This window comes from Phymastichus coffea, unplaced genomic scaffold (genome assembly GCF_024137745.1).
Source record: "Phymastichus coffea isolate CEN01 unplaced genomic scaffold, Cenicafe_Pcof_1.1 PCOF00019, whole genome shotgun sequence".
NCBI lineage: Eukaryota > Metazoa > Arthropoda > Insecta > Hymenoptera > Eulophidae > Phymastichus > Phymastichus coffea.
In genome coordinates, this window is record NW_026706830.1 from 4,402,297 (window position 1) to 4,420,860 (window position 18,564).

The 18,564-nt window shown below is 42.6% G+C and overlaps 1 protein-coding gene across 1 annotated transcript in view; it reads left to right on the forward strand.

Moving 5' to 3' along the window:
• LOC131675344 (disintegrin and metalloproteinase domain-containing protein 11) overlaps nucleotides 1–18,564 on the forward strand; it is a 2,271,363-nt gene that overhangs the window by 1,325,148 nt on the left and 927,651 nt on the right. Inside the window, exon 11 of the mRNA XM_058954276.1 lies at nucleotides 1,028–1,197. Coding sequence (XP_058810259.1) covers nucleotides 1,028–1,197 — 170 coding nt within the window. The remainder of the gene's footprint in view (nucleotides 1–1,027; nucleotides 1,198–18,564) is intronic.

The window sequence follows — 18,564 nt, forward strand, 5'->3', positions numbered from 1 at the left end:
TTACTGCTGTTGTTGTTGCTGTTGTCACTGCTACTACTGTTGCTGCTGCTGCTGCCGCTGCACCTTCTGCTGCTACCCCTGCTGCTGCTGCTGCCGCTGCACCTTCTGCTGCTACCCCTGCTGCTGCTGCTGCCGCTTCACCTTCTGCTGCTACCCCTGCTGCTGCTGCTGCCGCTGCACCTTCTGCTGCTACCCCTGCTGCTGCTGCTGCACTCAGCACTCTGCACCAACGTTCGTAATGTCACCAGGAAAAACGCACGAAAAACTAGGAAGAATGGAGGTTAGCGCGACGCTGATAGACTGAGTGGCACAGTCATACTGCCGGTCGGAGCCTCCCTTCCCGGTCATTGCCCCTACGCGCTCTCTCTCTCTCGCGAACCGAACGCGGCTCTTCTCGTTTAGCCGCTCGTTAACCTCGCGCGAGTCTAACGATTTTCGGTAATCGTTGCAATATATATATATATATATTCTTATACATGCAGTATATATATTTTATGTAAACAGGGCGAACTGGGATGAATCCCTATTTTTTATGATATCAATAATTTGTAAGATATAAAAATCTTGAATTTGAAAATCCTATAAATTAAAGTTATCACAGTCAGTAATTCTATAATAATGAAATTAGTATGCAAATAGTGTTTAATTACGATTTTATTGGTTTTTTCATTTGTAACTTTGGGTCACGCCATCTTATTGGCTTGGTATGCAATTATTAAAATGTGTAAAATGTTCTTTATTTCGAACTTGATAAATCTTATTTATTAGAATAGTTAGTTATTTCAAATACAATTTAGGTAGATTTAAGGTGTGGCCGTTTCAGGAATTCATATTATAATGTTCGAAAAAGATTCATTATAATGATCTATCTAAAACTATAATTCATTATAATATTATAATGATCTAAAAAGAAAGATGAACATTTAAATAATAATATTTCAAAGAACTTCAATACTCTTTATACGATAATTTCCTTATCTTGATTTATTACTTTTTGAATATTTATTCATAAAATATATTATTTCAGGGGAGAGAATTTTGTGGGAGGTGAAGCTGGTATAGCTGTTCCAGAAACCGTTTGTAGTCAAAAATCGCTTGGTATCAGTGTTGATTTGAACATTTATGAACCCCACCTCTTAGCAGGTACAATGGCTCATATGATTGGACATAATATTGGCATGTCTCATGATGATGATCGTAAGTATGAACAAAAATAGTGTTTTCACTATTTAATAAAGTTGTATTAAATGAATTGTATTCCGTAATATATAACTATACGTCCAAGAATTAGAAAATTCATTAAAAACTATTTTTTAAATTTATTGTCAAAATGTCCATCATAGAAGTTGATATATGGGCAAATCGTTGAAAAATTTTACATTACTGTCCTTCGCCTGTATTGAGAATGCAGAGCTTTAAAACCAATTTAATAATATTTTTACTTATTCATTGTATGAAGCACAAGTCTATAGTGAACTACGTACCTACAAGACATTAGAGTTTTCAGACTAAAAATTTGAAAAAATTGATATTTTTTCCTGTCTTTTCAACACTTCTCTTGATATAATAGCTTTAAAAATTATGAAACGTTGTAACGGGGTGACTACGATGGGGGTCTGATAAATACTTAGTCTACAAATGAAAAAACAATTTTGGAAAAAATGCAGTTTATTTTTCACTATAATCTCGTTTCAGTTCGATATACTTGAGCCAGCAATGCTCTAATTTTCTTAACCCGTCAGAAAAAGAAGTTTTCTCGTGGTCTGCATAGTAGACCTCTGTGGTGGCGATTACTTCCTCATCCGAGTGAAATTTCTGTCCGGCAAGTGACTTTTTCGAAGTGCGAAACAAAAAGAAATCGCACGGGGCCAAATCTGGAGAATATGGTAGATGGGGCAGCAGTTTGTAGCCCAATTCGATTAATTTAGCCGTGGCTAAAGTACGGAGATGTAAGACGGTGCTTTATCATGGTGGAAAAGCGCTGTTTTCTTCGCTTGAGGGCCATTCCTTTTTATTCGGCATCGAATTGGCCCAACAATTCGACATATTATTGCCCTAAAAATGTTTTGCCCTTCTCCAGGTAGTCATTGTATATCATACCTCGCAAATCCTAGAAAACGGTGGCCGTCACCTTTTCGGCCAATGGGTTGAGATAGTCTTCGCATTTTTCAGAGCAGGTTCACCGAGTAAAGTCCACTGTTTCGATTGTTTGTTGATCTCTGGTGTGTACCAGTGAATCCATGTTTCGTCTACGGCCACGTAACGATACAAAAACTTGTTCGGATTGCAATAGCGCCAAATATTGCTCTGAAGTGGTCACACGGTTGCGCTTGTCATCCGGAGTGAGCAAAAAGGGTACAAATCTTGCCGACAGCTTTCTAATACTCAAAATTTCGTGTAGAATATGCGCCACGCGGTCTTTTGAGATGCCTACTTTCTCAGCTATCTTGTGTACCTTCGGTCTGCTAAAACGAGATCGTGGTCATACGTCACGTACTCCTGTGGGGTTGCTCTTTTCGGGACACCTGAGCGTGGCTCATCAAAAACCGACGTGCAACCACGTTGGAATTCGTTGAACCAATTTTTAACGATTGCTTTCGAAGGAGAAGCGTCCCCATACACTGCATCCAAGCGCACTTTGATTTCTCTGTGTGATTTCCCTTCTAAAAACAAGAATCGAATCACGACTAATATTGCTCCTTTTCTATTTTTTTTAAATCAACGGATACGCTTTCTTTCACACGCTCTCAAAACAAAACTACAAGTCTGAGCCGGCTGAAATTTCATCAGTAATCGTCTACAGGAAGGTACTACACTATAGTATATTTATTTTACTATAGTGTCACCCTCAGGCAGTGAGGCTAAGTAGTTATCGGACCGCACTCGTATTAGACTAAATAACAAGACGCTCATACGTAACCGCGCGTGCGTCGGCCGATGGGCGAGTCGACCCCACGCAAGATCACGTAGGCTCGCGACTAGTGATACTTGGTTCTAAAAGGTTCACTCAAAGTTATATATGAATTCGTAATCGGACCCCCAAGATAAATGTCAAGGTCATTTATTTTTTAACTGTTTATTCAAACGATTCTACAAAAATACGGTTTCGTGAAACATGTTTCGGACGAAAGTTACTGGACTTTGAATGGAACATATTATACTAAAGTCAACTTTGACTTTGAAATCTTTTAGGTTATTTCAAATTCCATCGTATTTGTTCGCACTGCTGTTGAAGTTTCATGGTATTTAAGTTACATCGGCATATATTCGTTATTTTTCGGATCGCGTACAAGGATGGATAAATAAATTCTTAGAAAAAAATATAAAAACAATTTTTAATGTGTAGATATTTTTTATTTTTGAACTTAATCTTCTTTTAGCTCGATACACTTTTCCAGATATCCTTTGAGTTTTCTTTAAAATAGCCATTTGTTTGTGTTACAATCTTCTCGTTCGAGATGAATCGTTGTTCGGCAAGCCACTTTTTTAGGTTTAGGAATAAAAAAAAAGTCAGGAAGGCCAAATCTAGTGAATACGATAAATAGTCCACTAATTCGGTCTTCAATTCGTCGATTTCAACCATCAAAATTGCGCATGCGTATAGTCGTGCATTGTCTTGATAAAATAGAAATTTTTTTTGTTCAAAAGAGGACGTTTTTCCTTTACTTCCTCATTTAATCCGTACAATAACGACGCACAATATTTTCCAATGATTGTTTGTCCTTTTTTCTAAATAGTTGATGAAAATGATTTCATGTGCAGTCTAAAAAACAGTGGCCATAACCTTACCGGCCGAGTTAATTGTCTTTGTTTGCTTTGGAGCCTGGTCATATTTAATAACCTCTGTTTTGACTGTTCCTTCGACTCATCCGTGGAGGGATGTATCCATATTTCATATTAAGTTATAAATTTACGTAGAAAGTCATCCATATTACGGTGGATACGCGTCAAAAGGGCCTCAGCGAACACCACACAGCTGCATCTGTTATCGGCTGAAAGCAAACTTATCATTTGTCTTACCGAAATTTTTCTCACGTACAATTTCTCATGAAAAATCAAATCTAGTTACATATCACTTATATTATAAAATTTGTTACATCTAAAAGGTCATATAAAATATCGAGGACGTCAGAAGTGATTACAATTCCATATAGATTATAGCGGAGTAAAATTTCGCAGCCATTCCTAATTCAGAGCTCGCAGCCATCCATACAAAATTATTTAAGGTAGGGATTTGAGAAGCGCGAACATTCTTACGACTGAATGTTCCGCTGAGCTAAAGGGATCAAAACGCGCGTTATTAAATTTTACGGAATGAGGAGTAACAATGTGAAGTAATAAAACTCGGAATTATTGACAATCAACGTTAATCGAAATAACAATAAATATATTTAACAAAAATAATAATAAATTTAACTAACGATAACAACTTAAACATAACAATAAGAAAGCTCCTGCTTGTTACACGATCGACAAAATCTATCCGCGCCCACGAAGACGTACGAATAGCAGGCAGGACTGCTACCCAATAATCCGCCTTCACTACTAATCCTGCGCTCCAAAATACACAACCAAATAGCGCCGTAACAAAGAAAAATTAGAAACCGATTGCAGACGGTGAGGCAGCTGGTATGTCTGCAGGGCTACCCGCTCAACATGAACGCAAATATAAGATTAAAAAATTATAGTACAGTTGAAGAATTCTCTATTGACCTTAAAAAAGTATGTAATGAATGCAAAAGGCTGGTGGTTGACTCACATATGAAGAAAAAATAAGATATATTGTAAAAGCTCTACTAACTAGTTAAGCATATATTCAAGATTTTGTGGATTCAGTGCCCGAAATACAAAGGACAGTAGAACAAGTAAAATCTAAAATTCAAGAAAAGAGCTTAAATGTATATGAAAGTAAAAATAAGTTAAATACAATTATTTTTAATGTGAAAGCTTGAGATCAGAGTTTCAAGTGTGGAAAAATTGGGCATCAAATAAAGGATTCCTGACACAGTCAACAAAAGCAACATCACGGCTCAACGAAGAGGATCATTCATAGAATACAATAGAGGCTCAACTCATCGAGGTAGCGAAAAAAAATAATGGTCTGTATAATATGAATTGTATTGTAGGTGAGAATGGGAATAATGATAATAATATGTATGCTAACTCTGATAAGATAACTCATAAAAAAAAATAGCACTAAGCGCTTGGCCATATAAATTTTAGGTATTTAAATACTAGTTAATAATAAATAACGAATAATAAACTAATAACTAGTTGAAAATTAATAAACTAATATGTTTTATTATTATAGTATAATATTAATAAACTAATAGTTAATGTTAAATTAGTCGAAAGTTTACCAGATGAATTACAAAAAGATTATATATAATGTGTGAATTGTAAACAAAGTAAAATGACTAATATATCTATCAAAATTAAGCGTACAATAGCAAAAGAAATATTAGAGGTAATACATACAGATTTAAATGGGCCGCATAGAACTCCTGGTTATAAAGGAGAAAAATATTTTGTTAGCTGTATCGATGATTATAGCAAATGTTCTAAAATATGTTGTATAAAAAGTAAAAATAAAACAGCTGAGTGCTTATTTCAATTCGTAAATTTAGTAGTAAATCGGTTTAGTAAATGCATAAAGAAATTAAGATATGATAATGGTAGAGAGTATATGTTAAGTGCGTATTTGTGCGAAGTACATTCGCTTCTTATAGTGTAGGCCCTTTTAACAGCCGAGCGGCCTTGGACTCGGGTGGTTACCAAGCTTTGCAAGCACTTCGGCCCAAGCACGCGCTTCGTTTGTAGAATATTTGATTGTTGAAGGACCGCATGATATCTCGATCCAGGAGCTTCGATCTTTTCATTAATTATTAGCTAAACAGTAAATTTTGAAGTCACTGGTGGCGATGGAATTCAAATACTCATATGATAATCAGATAAACGCATATGGATATATCCGAAATTGTCGTTTGTTCTAAGGTTGTTAATACGTATAAGTCTGTAATTATCGATTTAATAATTTAAAAGAGCAGAGTCGGTATAATTTAATAATCGTTAATTTCGTACGCGAACACATGGATATACCGTATGCTTATAAATATATGCAATAGAATAGTTAGAGAGAAAGAAAGAAAGAAAGATATGTATAATTTTGTATAGTAGTGTCTATTACAAAATTATACTTGATGTGGCTTCTAAGTATTTTTTTATTTATTACATCCTCTGTCATTCCTCAATTTCCTATTGAGACTGAAATACAATTTATATACAATTTTCACAAAAGGAAAAGAGTTTTTTCTCTTTCGCGTTGAAACGAAAGAACAAAGGACAGGGCCTTCGGCTTAAACAGTTACCGTCCTCGGCAATATCATTTAAAGATTCATAACATAGTAATTTTTGGTAAAAATTAAGTACATTCATATAGATAATATTCATGGTCCACTTTATCAATAAGGAAATGGTATAAAATAATTATAGAAACATTTTCATAGAAGGTAAAAAAAATGAAAATGAAGTATGATGAGTAGAGGATTCATGGTCCTGATTATATCTTAGGTCTGTGTAAGGCAACTTGAAGGGTTCTACATCCTGCACTCTTATCGAATCCTTCGAAGTCCTTCAAGTAAGAATCGTGGCTCTCTATTGAATTGTGGTCCCAATTTGAATTAATGGAGAGGTTCCGGAAGAGAAGGCTGAGGTTTTTAATGTCACCATAAGCGGTCCCGTCATAGTCAAAGGTCCCCAAATTGTAGTTTTTCAGGTGATGGTCCCAATTATTGAGGTAAATACTTCTCTCACAAAACCAATGAGTTCGCACCACTTTACGATTTTAGCATCCACAGATGTCCTTATGCAACTCAAACTCCGTTCTCGTGGCATAGTATTTACACACTTGATGGTACATGTAGAGGAATTAGTTTTGAATACTTGCCGCTATGCAGCGAGGTGGATGTTTTCTCGTTTGCGAACTATGTGCGAGAGAGAGAGAGAAAGAGAGAGCTGGAGAGTGAGAAAGTCTAGATACAGTCACCGGCAATAAACACAAGTCAGCACCACATGTTAGGGAATACCTGGGTGGCCCGAAATATGCAGTTCACGCTTCGGACAAGCGAGTGAAAATATGTGGCCGAGGCCTACTTACTCCTTATCATCGCTGCTGAGGTCTAATGTGATGGCCCCCAACAAAATACTCAGCGCACCCTACCTTCTCGAGAGTAGAGAGGTAAAGGTTCAGTTCAGTACGAAAGGTATTTTTGTGTGTTGCGTATTTATTTCCGTATTACGTGCGTAAATTTAACAGCGCTGTGACAGTTAATACTGTGAAACCTTGTGTTCAAATGATTGGAACGACAATCCGATGACAACTTGAGGGTTAGCAGTAACAGACGAAGAGCACAATTAGTGCTCTCTAAGACGCCTCCGACTCACAGGGCAGCCCGAAAGTCGGCAATCGGTGCACCCCTTCACACAACGAGCGATACAGTACGCACTGAGTACTGTATTCTTCTAGAGAGAGTCTTCTTCCTCTGTATAAGTGTGCAAGTTTCGTTCGGTAAGCGATCTTCGTAATATTTAGTAGCCACTCGAATCCGATTTGTACGCGCACGTGTTCCGTCCGCTTAAATATATACGTCTTTTTATGTGTGAGGATTGCAATTAAATGACTTTTTTCCCATTCAAGACTGGGCTTTTTTATACCGGCTAGGTATGACCCTCTTTTTTCTTATTACCTGCTTGCATAAATAAATTTAATTACTTTTTATAATTTTGGCTAAATGCGTTTCATTCATTTGAACGGTCAAGTCTTCTTCACCCGAATTCTTATTAATCCCTCCTCCTACTTTCTCATTTCTCAAAACGTTACTGTACGCAGCAGTGGACAAAATTTGACTTCGTATTTTTTGTTAGTATTCACTTGCCGAGCTGGCGCTATGACTAAACATATATTGGATCACACCCATTTGACCGCAGAAATCCTCAGAAATCCTCAGAAACACCATGATCGCTACGAGGTAACTGTCTTCGGAGAAGTACTTAATGAATACCTCCCCTTGGTTGACGTAAGTTATTGATAGTTACCATTTTCGATGATTGGACTTTCCAAGCGGTTTTCAATAAACGAATTATCCTGGCTTCCTGGTAACCTGGTTCACACTGCCACTATTGAGGTTTACCACCAGATTTACCCCGCACGTCCGTTAATTCTGATTGATGGTAGCCGTGGGGTTAATCTCTGGTGCCTCAGTCGTGGGAGACTGGACGGTGGCCGAAGACCAATTATCAGTCGGGCCCTCGAGGGCCTGGCGGTGACGACACTGCACCTCTTTCAGCGCGGCGGTAAACCGTCGCCGACGAGACACCACCTTGCTCCAGTGTTCCAGATCGTGTTCCTGAGCCGTATATGCGTAGAATTCAACGTATACGGCTCGTTGAAGCGCGTTAAGGGTGGTCCAACTTTGCTCGACCTCTCTGAAGCTCTCACGATTTCCTCCCACGACCGGTGACTAGCCGGCGTAGTTGGTTGGTGGAGAAAATCGGGGCGCCAGGCAGTACCGATGGGAGCACCTTCGGTTTGGGTGCCCGTCGACACCTTCGGCGCCGCCGCCGGGATGGGTCCAGCTGGTGGCTCTGATAGTGACGCGGTCTCCTCGCGCACGATGCCCGGGACAGACGACGAAATCTGGAACTCATCGTTGTCCACCTCCTCGATCAGCACGGATGACGAGCTCTCGTAAGCTCGTATCCGTGCTTGTTCCTCCTCCTTCCTCTTTTATGCGTTGATGTGGAGGGTGGCGTGTACCATTCCGTTGACTGAGGGTCCCAAATCCAGTCCAATAAGAGCGGCCGCCGCTTGCTTCATCTGCTCCTGCGTAATCTTGATTCTGTAGCATTTCTATATGTCAATATCGATATTATTTCTTTGATATCGAAGGTGGGCGCCTGTTCGGCTGTCCAGGGCCTTCGTCGCCGGGATTGAAGGTGGGGTCTTTTGCGTCGGTCTCCCAGGCCCTTCGTTCGCAGGGCCTCATGCATCCACGGTCGGTGTTCTCGGTGGTCTCCCTCTCTTCTTTTTCACGACGGTGGGAGGGCAGCCACGTGGATTCAACAGGTACGACGGAGCCCGAATAGTCAGCTCGTTCTAGCGAGACCGTCCCCGTGGGCGATTTACCGTACTATTCGATGGAACTATTATCGAGGTCTTATCAGGGTGATCGGAAGGGGTGCGATGAGGGTGCCTCGAAATTGTCGCGTTATCGCTCTGGGGCATATTATCCGTGGTAAAAGCGCGTTCGTATTCGCGCGGTATCGCATCGCTCCCTATAGGCGGGTGATTCGTCGCCTCGGCTCCCTCGGTGGTATGGGTATCGTCGTCATCTCGCCTTCGGGTTTCATCTTCTGACAAGATGCCCTCTGTCCATAATAGGGATTCAGGTCTTTGGCGTAAACCAATTCTTTGACCTCTTCCTGTTGGTTGACAAGGCGGTACGAATTGACTCCGAGTACCTTAATGATCACGTAAGAGTCCACGAATTTCGGCGCTAGCCTTGCGGAAATACCCTGTGTCGCACTGGATAGTATACGGTTTCTTTTCCATACCCAATCCCCTTCCTTGAATCCCGAAGCCCTATGCTTGGCATTATAATATTTCGCCTATCTAAGGGATTCCTTAGAGGCGATCTCTCGGGCTTCCTGAATAACGAATGGGTTATTCTTTATATGTTCATTCCATTTCTCTATTCAGAACAAGTCTTTCTCTCGGGTCGCAAGCTCGTCCCTTTGCCTACGGAGGGTATTCGGGGCTTCCGGCTGCCTCCCGTAATTGAGCATAGCAGGGCTGGTTCCCGTGGAGCTGTGGATAGCAGTGTTCAGTGTGAACGCAAGTTCAGGCAAGACTCTGTCCCACTCTTTATGATTCCCGTGCAGGTACGAGGTAATCATCGTCTTCAGAGTTCTATTAACTCTTTCGGTAGGGTTAGCTTGTGGGGTATAGGTCGGCGTAAAGGTTCGGTTTATCCCCTGTTCCCTCAGGTATCCGTCTACAAGCTGGTTACGGAATTCAGTGCCATTATCGGACAGAATAAGTCGACGAACACTAATACGTATTCGTGCCCTCCAGGGCTCCTCAGGAACAGTCCGGCAATGTCGCCCGCCACAACTTGTGTGGACAACATCCGATCCTTCATGAGTCCGCGTGGCAGTCGCTGTTCAACCTTACACTGCTGACAGATCTGACATTTTTGGACGTATCTTCTGATATCTGCGTGCTTGCCTGGCCAATAGTATGACTGGGCAACGCGGGCGAAGGTTTTCTCACGTCCCTAATGTCCGACGGTCTCAATGTCGTGGTTCTCGAACAGAACGGCCTTTCGGTCTTCCGATGGCACGACAAGCTTCCAGGTATCCTAGTACCCGTACTCATCTTGCTAATTACTATTAGGCTTTTGGTGGTACTTCACCCAATCTTAGTAGTCCTTCGGATTGGCTTCGACGCATCGGAACTGTTCCAAGTACCAGGCGTCGTCCCTTTCTTTAGGCTGATCTATCGCACTGACTTCAGCCTTCGCGGACTCGAACGCGCGTGATAACGCATCGGGCAATACGTTCTCAGCCCCCTTTTGATATTCTATCTCGAAAGTATGGCCTTGGAGTTGCAAGGCCCATCAGGCTAGACGTCCTATATGGTTTTTCAAATTATACAGCCATTTCAGATTGTTGTGGTCCATTACGACTTTGAATCGGTACGCTTCTATATATGGGCGGAACTTTTGTATAGCCTATACGACCGCTAAGCATTCGCGCTCCGTGACAGAGTAGTTCTGCTCCGCCGGGACTCTACTAGCGTACTCGATTATTCGGTCTTCGTCCCGTACTCTCTGAATCAGGACGGCACCGATTCCCGTAGCGCTAGCGTCTGTCTCCAATACGTATAGTCCATCGGGTTCTGGTAATCCAAGGCACGGTGCGGTTATCATGAGTGCCTTAAGTTTGGCGAAAGCTTGTTCCTGATCTGGTCCCCACACATGTTCCAACTTTTTACCCGTTAGTTTCATTAACGGTTGAGCGTGTGTAGCCAAATCACTTAAGAACCGGCGATACCATAAAGCAACCCCTAAGAAAGTACGCAGTTGTCGTACGTTTCCTGGTCGGAGATACTCCACGATAGAGTGCATCTTTTCACGGTCGGGTCTGATTCCTTCTCGGTCAATCAGCAAACCTAAATATTTAGCTCCCGGCTTGCAGAAGACGCTTTTCTCTCGATTAATTGAGAGTCCGGCTTGACTTAACCTATCCAACACGGTTCTAAGATGCTGCAAGTGATCTTCGAATCTGGAGGACACTACAATGATATCTTCCAAATAGGCAAAGGCGAAATCGCCGAGCTCAGGTGCGATCACGCTACCTATCAACCGTTGGAAGGTGGCGCCGGAAAAATCGATACGAGTCATTCTTCTTGCGTATCATAACCACTGAGCTCGACCAGCCGTTGTCCGCCGGCTCAATCACCCCTTGGTCTAACATTTCCCTTACCAATCTATGCATTTCTTGCTCAACCTTGTGTGACACTGGGTAGTAGCACTGCTTGATCGGTTTCGTATCACCGACTCGAATCTCGTGCTCAATTCCTGCCGCACATTCCAGTCCTGCGGGGTCCTACGATAAGGCCTCGCTGATTGTCTTCTACAATATTGCCTGTTAAGAGGCAAGTCTAATAATAGCTAATCTCGGACCAGCCTCTAAACTAGCTACCTCTAGTTTCATCTTGGTTTGCAATTTCTTGAGCAATAACGTATGATCGTCAGGATTAAGAATCATCCTGAACAATCTAACAAAATTTACTCCTAGAATACATTCAACGACAAGGATTGGGAGTATAGCTACCCTCGTCGGCATCGTCATATCACCTACGGTGAACGGCAACATCGCGTGACCGACGATTGTCAATTTTCGGACATCTGGCAGTCCCGCCGTACCCGCGTGGGTGGTATCCAACCTGATGTCCAGCGCCGACGCTATCTGCAGAGCATTACTACCCATTACCGTGGTGGAAGCTCTCGGATCATAGAGAGCCCTTATTTGGAAATCTCCTATTTTCACCGGTAACCAGTTCCGGGGAATACATCGAAACTGTTTCAGCGACTCCACAGCCTTGCTCTTGGCATACAATAGCGCTTGCTATTGTGCTCTCGCGTGGTAAAGTGACGTCAACATTCGTTCGAACAAACTCGGTTCGGACTATCGAAGGTCCTTCGGGATTATAGCTTGACGGTTTATCTGCCATTACCAGCGCCTCCGGGGGCGTGGGCAATTCACTCTCCACCACCTCGGCCGGTCTATGGTCCTGGGCTTTACTGTCGTCAATACTCCCCTTATCCGCGTAGACTTTACCGACGTTCTCAACATTAACATAATCAGGACAATTCTCGCTCTCATTGCTCAACGCATTCGTTACTACCGGTACTGATTGTGTTCGCGAGGTTTCATTCATGGGGTTCGTTTCAAGGAACGAAGGAGTAGAGTCAACTCCTCCTAACCACTCTTTTCCTCGTTTCTCTTATTACATTGGAGACAGTACTTTTTACTGTAGCCCAGCAATTCATATTCAATACATTTGAGTGGCTTGGAGAAATCTCTTTCTCGCTTTCGATGAGCTTCTTGTTTCTTAGCGCGGTCCTCCGAGGTCGAGTTTCTCCTAACCAAATTGTGCTTCATCCCTTCTATTTTTTCATTGAGGGATAATAGCACTTGGTTCAATAAATTAACTGGCGGAGCTTTCTTTTCGCTGTCAACCGCTTCAATGTTCAGACAAGGCGTCATCCCAGTTGGCGTTAGTGTATAGACGACCTGGTGTGTTACCTTCACCGGCACTTTCTCCATACGATCTAACCATTCACTAATCTTTGGTTTATCGCTGGATATTGCTGCTACCTTGCTCTTGCGGCCCTTGCTTCCATCAGTGTGAGGGTGGTATGCTAACTCCGGGTATAGAGTCGACTGGGGGTCAGGTACCACACCTTTTTTTGGTTCAAGATATTCTGCGCCATCGTAACTAACATATTCAGAACGCGTATGGAATATACTTCAGCCCTACGCACTTGGCTCTGAATATCGATGAGGAGGTTAGCGTGTAACAGATCCAATTGGCGCTCGTATGCCATCGGGGCATTCAGACGTCTCATTGATTCATCTGGACCCTGATCTCGACTTTGCACTTCCCTCATCAGTCGCTGTTGCTGTTGCTCGCTGGTACCAAACCATTCCCGTGCGTCTGCTTCAAATTCAGCTTAAGAAAGCTACTGACAAGATACTAACAAGAGCATTTCATCCTCTGAGAGTCCGGCACCGTTCCTCAAATTATCTAGTCTTGATAAGAAGGTGTCCACACTCGCGTTATCTTCTCTGGAAAACTTCAGTTTCCATCCTCGAACAATACGACCCTTGTAGTCGACCAAGGGTTTGTCGTCTGTTGATGTGAACATGTGGTCGGCGTGTGATTATTCGATTCAGCATTAACCCCATTAAGTTGATGCTGTCCACCCTCTCCGAAAGGGAGCGTCCGGTGGCGGGTCCTGCCGGTGGCCCCCGTGGGCCTCTGTCCGGGTCCAGCTGGAGTACTTTGAGGTAACCGTGTGTCGTAATAGTAGGTGAAGGTTTCCTGAGACGCGACGCTCCTGCTCGTGTTTTCTTGTTGCTGTAATTCACTTGAAAGGCGCGCATCATCTTGCTGTGCATTCCTGTTTTCGGCATTTTCCAATATACTTATTCTGGCGGATAAGTCATCAAGTTGGCTCTTAACATTGCTGCAATTATTTTATATCTTATCTAACACCTTTGTTAAACTTGATACGTTAACTCTTAGCGAGTCTATCAGCTCGAGCTTCTTCTCATTCTCTCTGGATCGCAAAATGAGGTCCTAAATCATAACGGCGAATGCAGGCGGAAGTTGGAATTGGCTGCCATCATTAGCCGTTATTGTAATAATTTTATGAGTGTCACTGTATCCGCCATTATATAATATATCTGCAACATTTATCGCTGTTTCTTGTACCGACGATATAACTTCTGCACTTTGCATCAACTGGTTTAACGGGTGTTCTCCTTCCTCTTCAGATGCTGTATGCTTAGCGCAGATGAATGTGATCAGCTCTGAGCGTAGGGCTGCCCTTTTTGCTGGGTTGCTGTTTTGGTTTCCAACTTCAACGAAATCTGCTGCTGAGTAGTCGCCTAGTAACCAATTTTTGCAATCGTCCAGCTCGCGAGAGCTTACTCCCGTTTTTTCTTAACTACAATTGCTCGAGATATTCGTTAATTTCTTCGTCTTGAAGCGACAATACCCAGTTTTCAACTTTCTTTTAAGTGTTTTCCATTTTAATTTATTTATTATATTGCGCTTTGTTTTACTATTACCGTGATTAATTTTATTAATGGATTACACACTTCCTTGAAGGACAATGCGAGCGCGACTGCTATAATTAATGTATCGTAAACAAAAATTTAGATTTTATTAGCCAACGAAAGGCTCAACACAAGTTATTTACTATTGCACTAGGCGAAAAACTCTTTTGCTCGTTATTGCGCAATATAATAATCCTGCCTATCAAGCGTACTAACTGTTTGTAAGCGCGTCTATGTTGATTAGTTTCTAAATTAATATAGCGAGCATATTTCCGCGCAATCCCCAATAATCACAGTTAGCAACTCTTGAAAGATATGATTACATTGAAATCAAGACGAAAGAAAACATTTGAGTTGTGTCTATTTCGTTTTGAATTTTGCCGGTGTTAGTCTTTTCCCCGAGCCAACTGGTACAATGTTATTATTTTTCAGCAATTTTCAAAACTTATTGATGATTGCAACCCCATGTTGAGTGTCTAAAACGCATTTGATGTACCTTTGACATCTCCCGCTGAGTATCTGAAATGTAATCGATGTACCTTATGCATTGAAGATGCGTCGCCAATGCATAAGGTATATGTGTATGTCGTGGGACAGAAAGAGGCCGCCCGATCAGAGTGAAACCCCATACTGAGTGTCTAAACGCGTTTGATGTACCTTTGACACCTCCCGCGTGCCAGTGGGCCCCTTCGACAGAGTGAGACCCCATGCTGAGTATCTAAAAGACATTTGATGTACCTTTGATACCTCCCACTGAGCATCTAAAAGGTAATCGATGTAGCTTAAGCATTGAAGATGCGTCGCCAATGCATAAGGGAGATGTTCAGGGACAGAAAGAGGCCGCCCGATGAAGGTGTTGAGTTTTCGGGATAATTTGACAGCTGTTTGTCTGCCAGTGGGCCCTTTGACAGAGTGCCCCCCCCCCCCCCACCCACCGTAACCCACCACCATCCACCCACCCACCGCCACGCACCCACCCACAGTTAGTGTATGCGTTGTTCACACTTTTCCGTTTTGAGGGTGGCACAGCGTAATCAAACATTACCAACCCTCTCTCTGGGTGCCAATAGGTTGGCATAGTCCACTGTCTTTCACTTCTTCGCTTTCAAACACTTTGGAGATCCGAAAGTCAAGTTTGCTACGACATCCCTGACGCACACAGTGAGTCGGAGCCTTTTTAATCTAAGGCGGCAACCTCCTCGAAAGGAGTACCGATCTTTTCAAAGTTTAACGCTCAGGGAGAGCGGAGCTAAAGGCTCGACCCTCGGTTTGAGAGCGACGGGACTCTAGATGCCCCAACGTCTACCGCGTCGGAAGCACGCAGCATACAAATCTTACGAGATTTGCTTGACCTGGTACCACTACCCTGCAGAGGCCAACCCAAGTTGGGATGTCAGAAGAGAGACTCAGCTAGGACAGCCAGAGGAGATTCCTAAGACGATCAACCAGCTAAGCTTCCCCTCCTGGGCTCACGTTCGAAAACATCCCATCCTGCGTACCTGTATTAAGGGATTGCTCCCACGACTCACAGGTCCATTGCTTCGACGTAACGAGGCACGTCTTCCCATTGCGTTTCGGTCATCCCCGCTCACGCTGGTGGGTATCCGTCATTCGAAAAGTTGTTTCCCGGTTTTCGCCCTAATTTCGGACTTCGCTTTCTAAGGAATGGCTTTTATGACTGACTGATACTGATGTTTGCTCTTTCGATTTCATGTTTTTGACTTTTAGGTCAGAGCGGGGTCTCGTCTAGCCGACAAGGCGATTCCCCAGGCAGTTTTCAGTATTTGTGCCAGTCATGCCACGCATTCGAATCAAACTCCGACATTAGGCTAAATCGGGTAATCTAATTAGCGTTCAAATTATCGAACTTCAGAGTTCAATTCTGAAGTTCGATGTTCAAAATTATCGTTCAAATTTAAAGCTTTATAAACTTGTCTAAGTTCAAAAATTAGATTATTGTGCAAGTTTTTGTCCTTTGGTTAGGGACCTTGTAAGAGGCGGCGTCTTTCTACCGTAGTTTGTAACTACTTTTCTGCGCTTTCTCTTTCTTATAGGTGCTCCTTCCCAGGGCTCTATGACTTTTCTAGCAAAGTCTTCAAAGACTTTGTAGATTTTCCTGCTAGATACTAGGGCCGTTTCCGGGCAGAGCCATGTGTGGCCCTCCTCTTCAACGACCTCTATTAATGACTTTCTTAGTTCCCTTAATTCTTCGCAGTTAAAGAAAATATGACTTTCGCTTTCTATTTCTCCACAACTACACAGTTGGTCTTCGCATAATTCTCTTTTATGGAGGTATGACTTAAAAGCACCATGTCCAGTCATGAACTGTACTGTGTAATATTTGGGATTTAGCCACCTCTTCTTTAATCTATCCTTGATCACTAGGAAATAGCAGTACGTTCTCCTGCCATTTGTGGCTGACTGCCATCTCTCATGCCATGCCCTTTCGATTTCATCGTTGATGAGTTGTGTGGCTTTCGAGATTTTTAGTCTGCTCGATCGAATTTCCTCCGATTTTATTCGGATGCCGTGCATTTTTATCGATTTCCCTTTCCTGACGCAGTACTTTGCAACTCTCGCATCGACCTCGAGAGCTCTTGATCGGGAGGCTGCAAGCACATGCGCCGTTTCATGAGAGATCGATTTGTAGGCTTTGAATATTTTGCAAAGAACTGATCGCTGCAATATTTCTAAAGCAGATTGCTATTTGATGTTGGTCCTTTGCCACCAGCCCGCAGCGGCATATGGAACTTTCGATAGTAGGAAGCCATTATATATCTTTTTCATGGAATTGAATTTTAGGCCCCAATTCGCTTTTGCTATTTTACTTATCTCGAAATAGGTGTTGTTGCAGTCTTGAACCACGTTTCGAATATGTTCTTCCAATCGGAAGCCCTTTGAGATCGTGATTCCTAGGTACTTGACTGTTTTGTGCGTTCTAATGTTGTCTTTCCCAATTTTGACTGTAGGGCTCCTATTCTCGTTTAGTTGGCCTTTTAGCCATATTAGTGCTGACTTTTGTACTGCCAAATTCATTTTGTCAGACTTGCACCAGTCCGTCATTATATTAATGATTTCTTGGGCTTGACTTTCAAAGTCAATGCGTGTCGTCGCCTTAATGATGGGAAGCACATCGTCTGCGTAGGCTAGTACTTCTTATCCTGCGTCCCTGATTGCCCGGAGTGGTGTGTCGAAGATGACGTTCCAGCCTACCGGTCCAAATACTGAGCCCTGAGGGCTCCCCTTCGTCACTGTTTTTAGTGTTTCTTCGAAGTGAGCATATATGCCCACTTCTCGATCACTGAAGTAAATCTGGAGGAGCTTGTAGATGTTCTTCGGGCAATTTCTTTCTTTCAATTGGGAGAGCAGGCTTGGCCACCATAAGGTATCGAATGCTTCTGAGACGCCCAGTGGAATAGCAGCTACGTACTTGGTTGACGGATCAGATTCTGCCTCTTTTACTATTTCATATAGTCTTCTAATGGCATGCTCTGTGGATCTATTTGCCTTAAAGCCAAATTGATCCTCCGAAGACCAGTCCGAGCTGTTTAGAATGTTGGATATTCTTTGAATCACAAGCCTCTCGAGTCATTTCCCATCTATGGGGAGTTGACATACGGGTCTATATGATTTAATCTCGTTCTCGGGTTTTTCAACCCCTTTGAGTAACGTGATTAGCATTTCACATTTCCATCTTCTGGGGAACACTCCACATTTTAGGCAGGCGTTGAAGAGTGGCGTCAGTTCCTGGTGTAATGTTTTTGCATTAACAAGCATTTCTGACTCTATTCTATCATTGCCTGGTGATTTCCCTGCCTTGTTCGCTTTAAGGGCTATTTCAACTTCCCTTGTTAGGAAAGGCATTGCGTTGCCGGTTACTGGAACCTCCCGCATATCTCTGCGAATCTTTGCATGTGCATCGTTTTCGCAGTTTGGGTCGTCATCAGACATTAATCCTTCTAGTAGAGCCATGCTTGTTTCTTTCCAGTCTTTTGTAACTGAACCATTACGGTTAACCGTGCACATCGCTTTTGAGATTCTGACTTTATTGGATGCTCGTTGTGTGGATACGCCCAAGCATTCTTTTTGCTTTCAATAGTGCAGAAATCTCGCCAGCTGTTGCTTTTGGCTCTTTTAATAGCCGTTGCATATTCA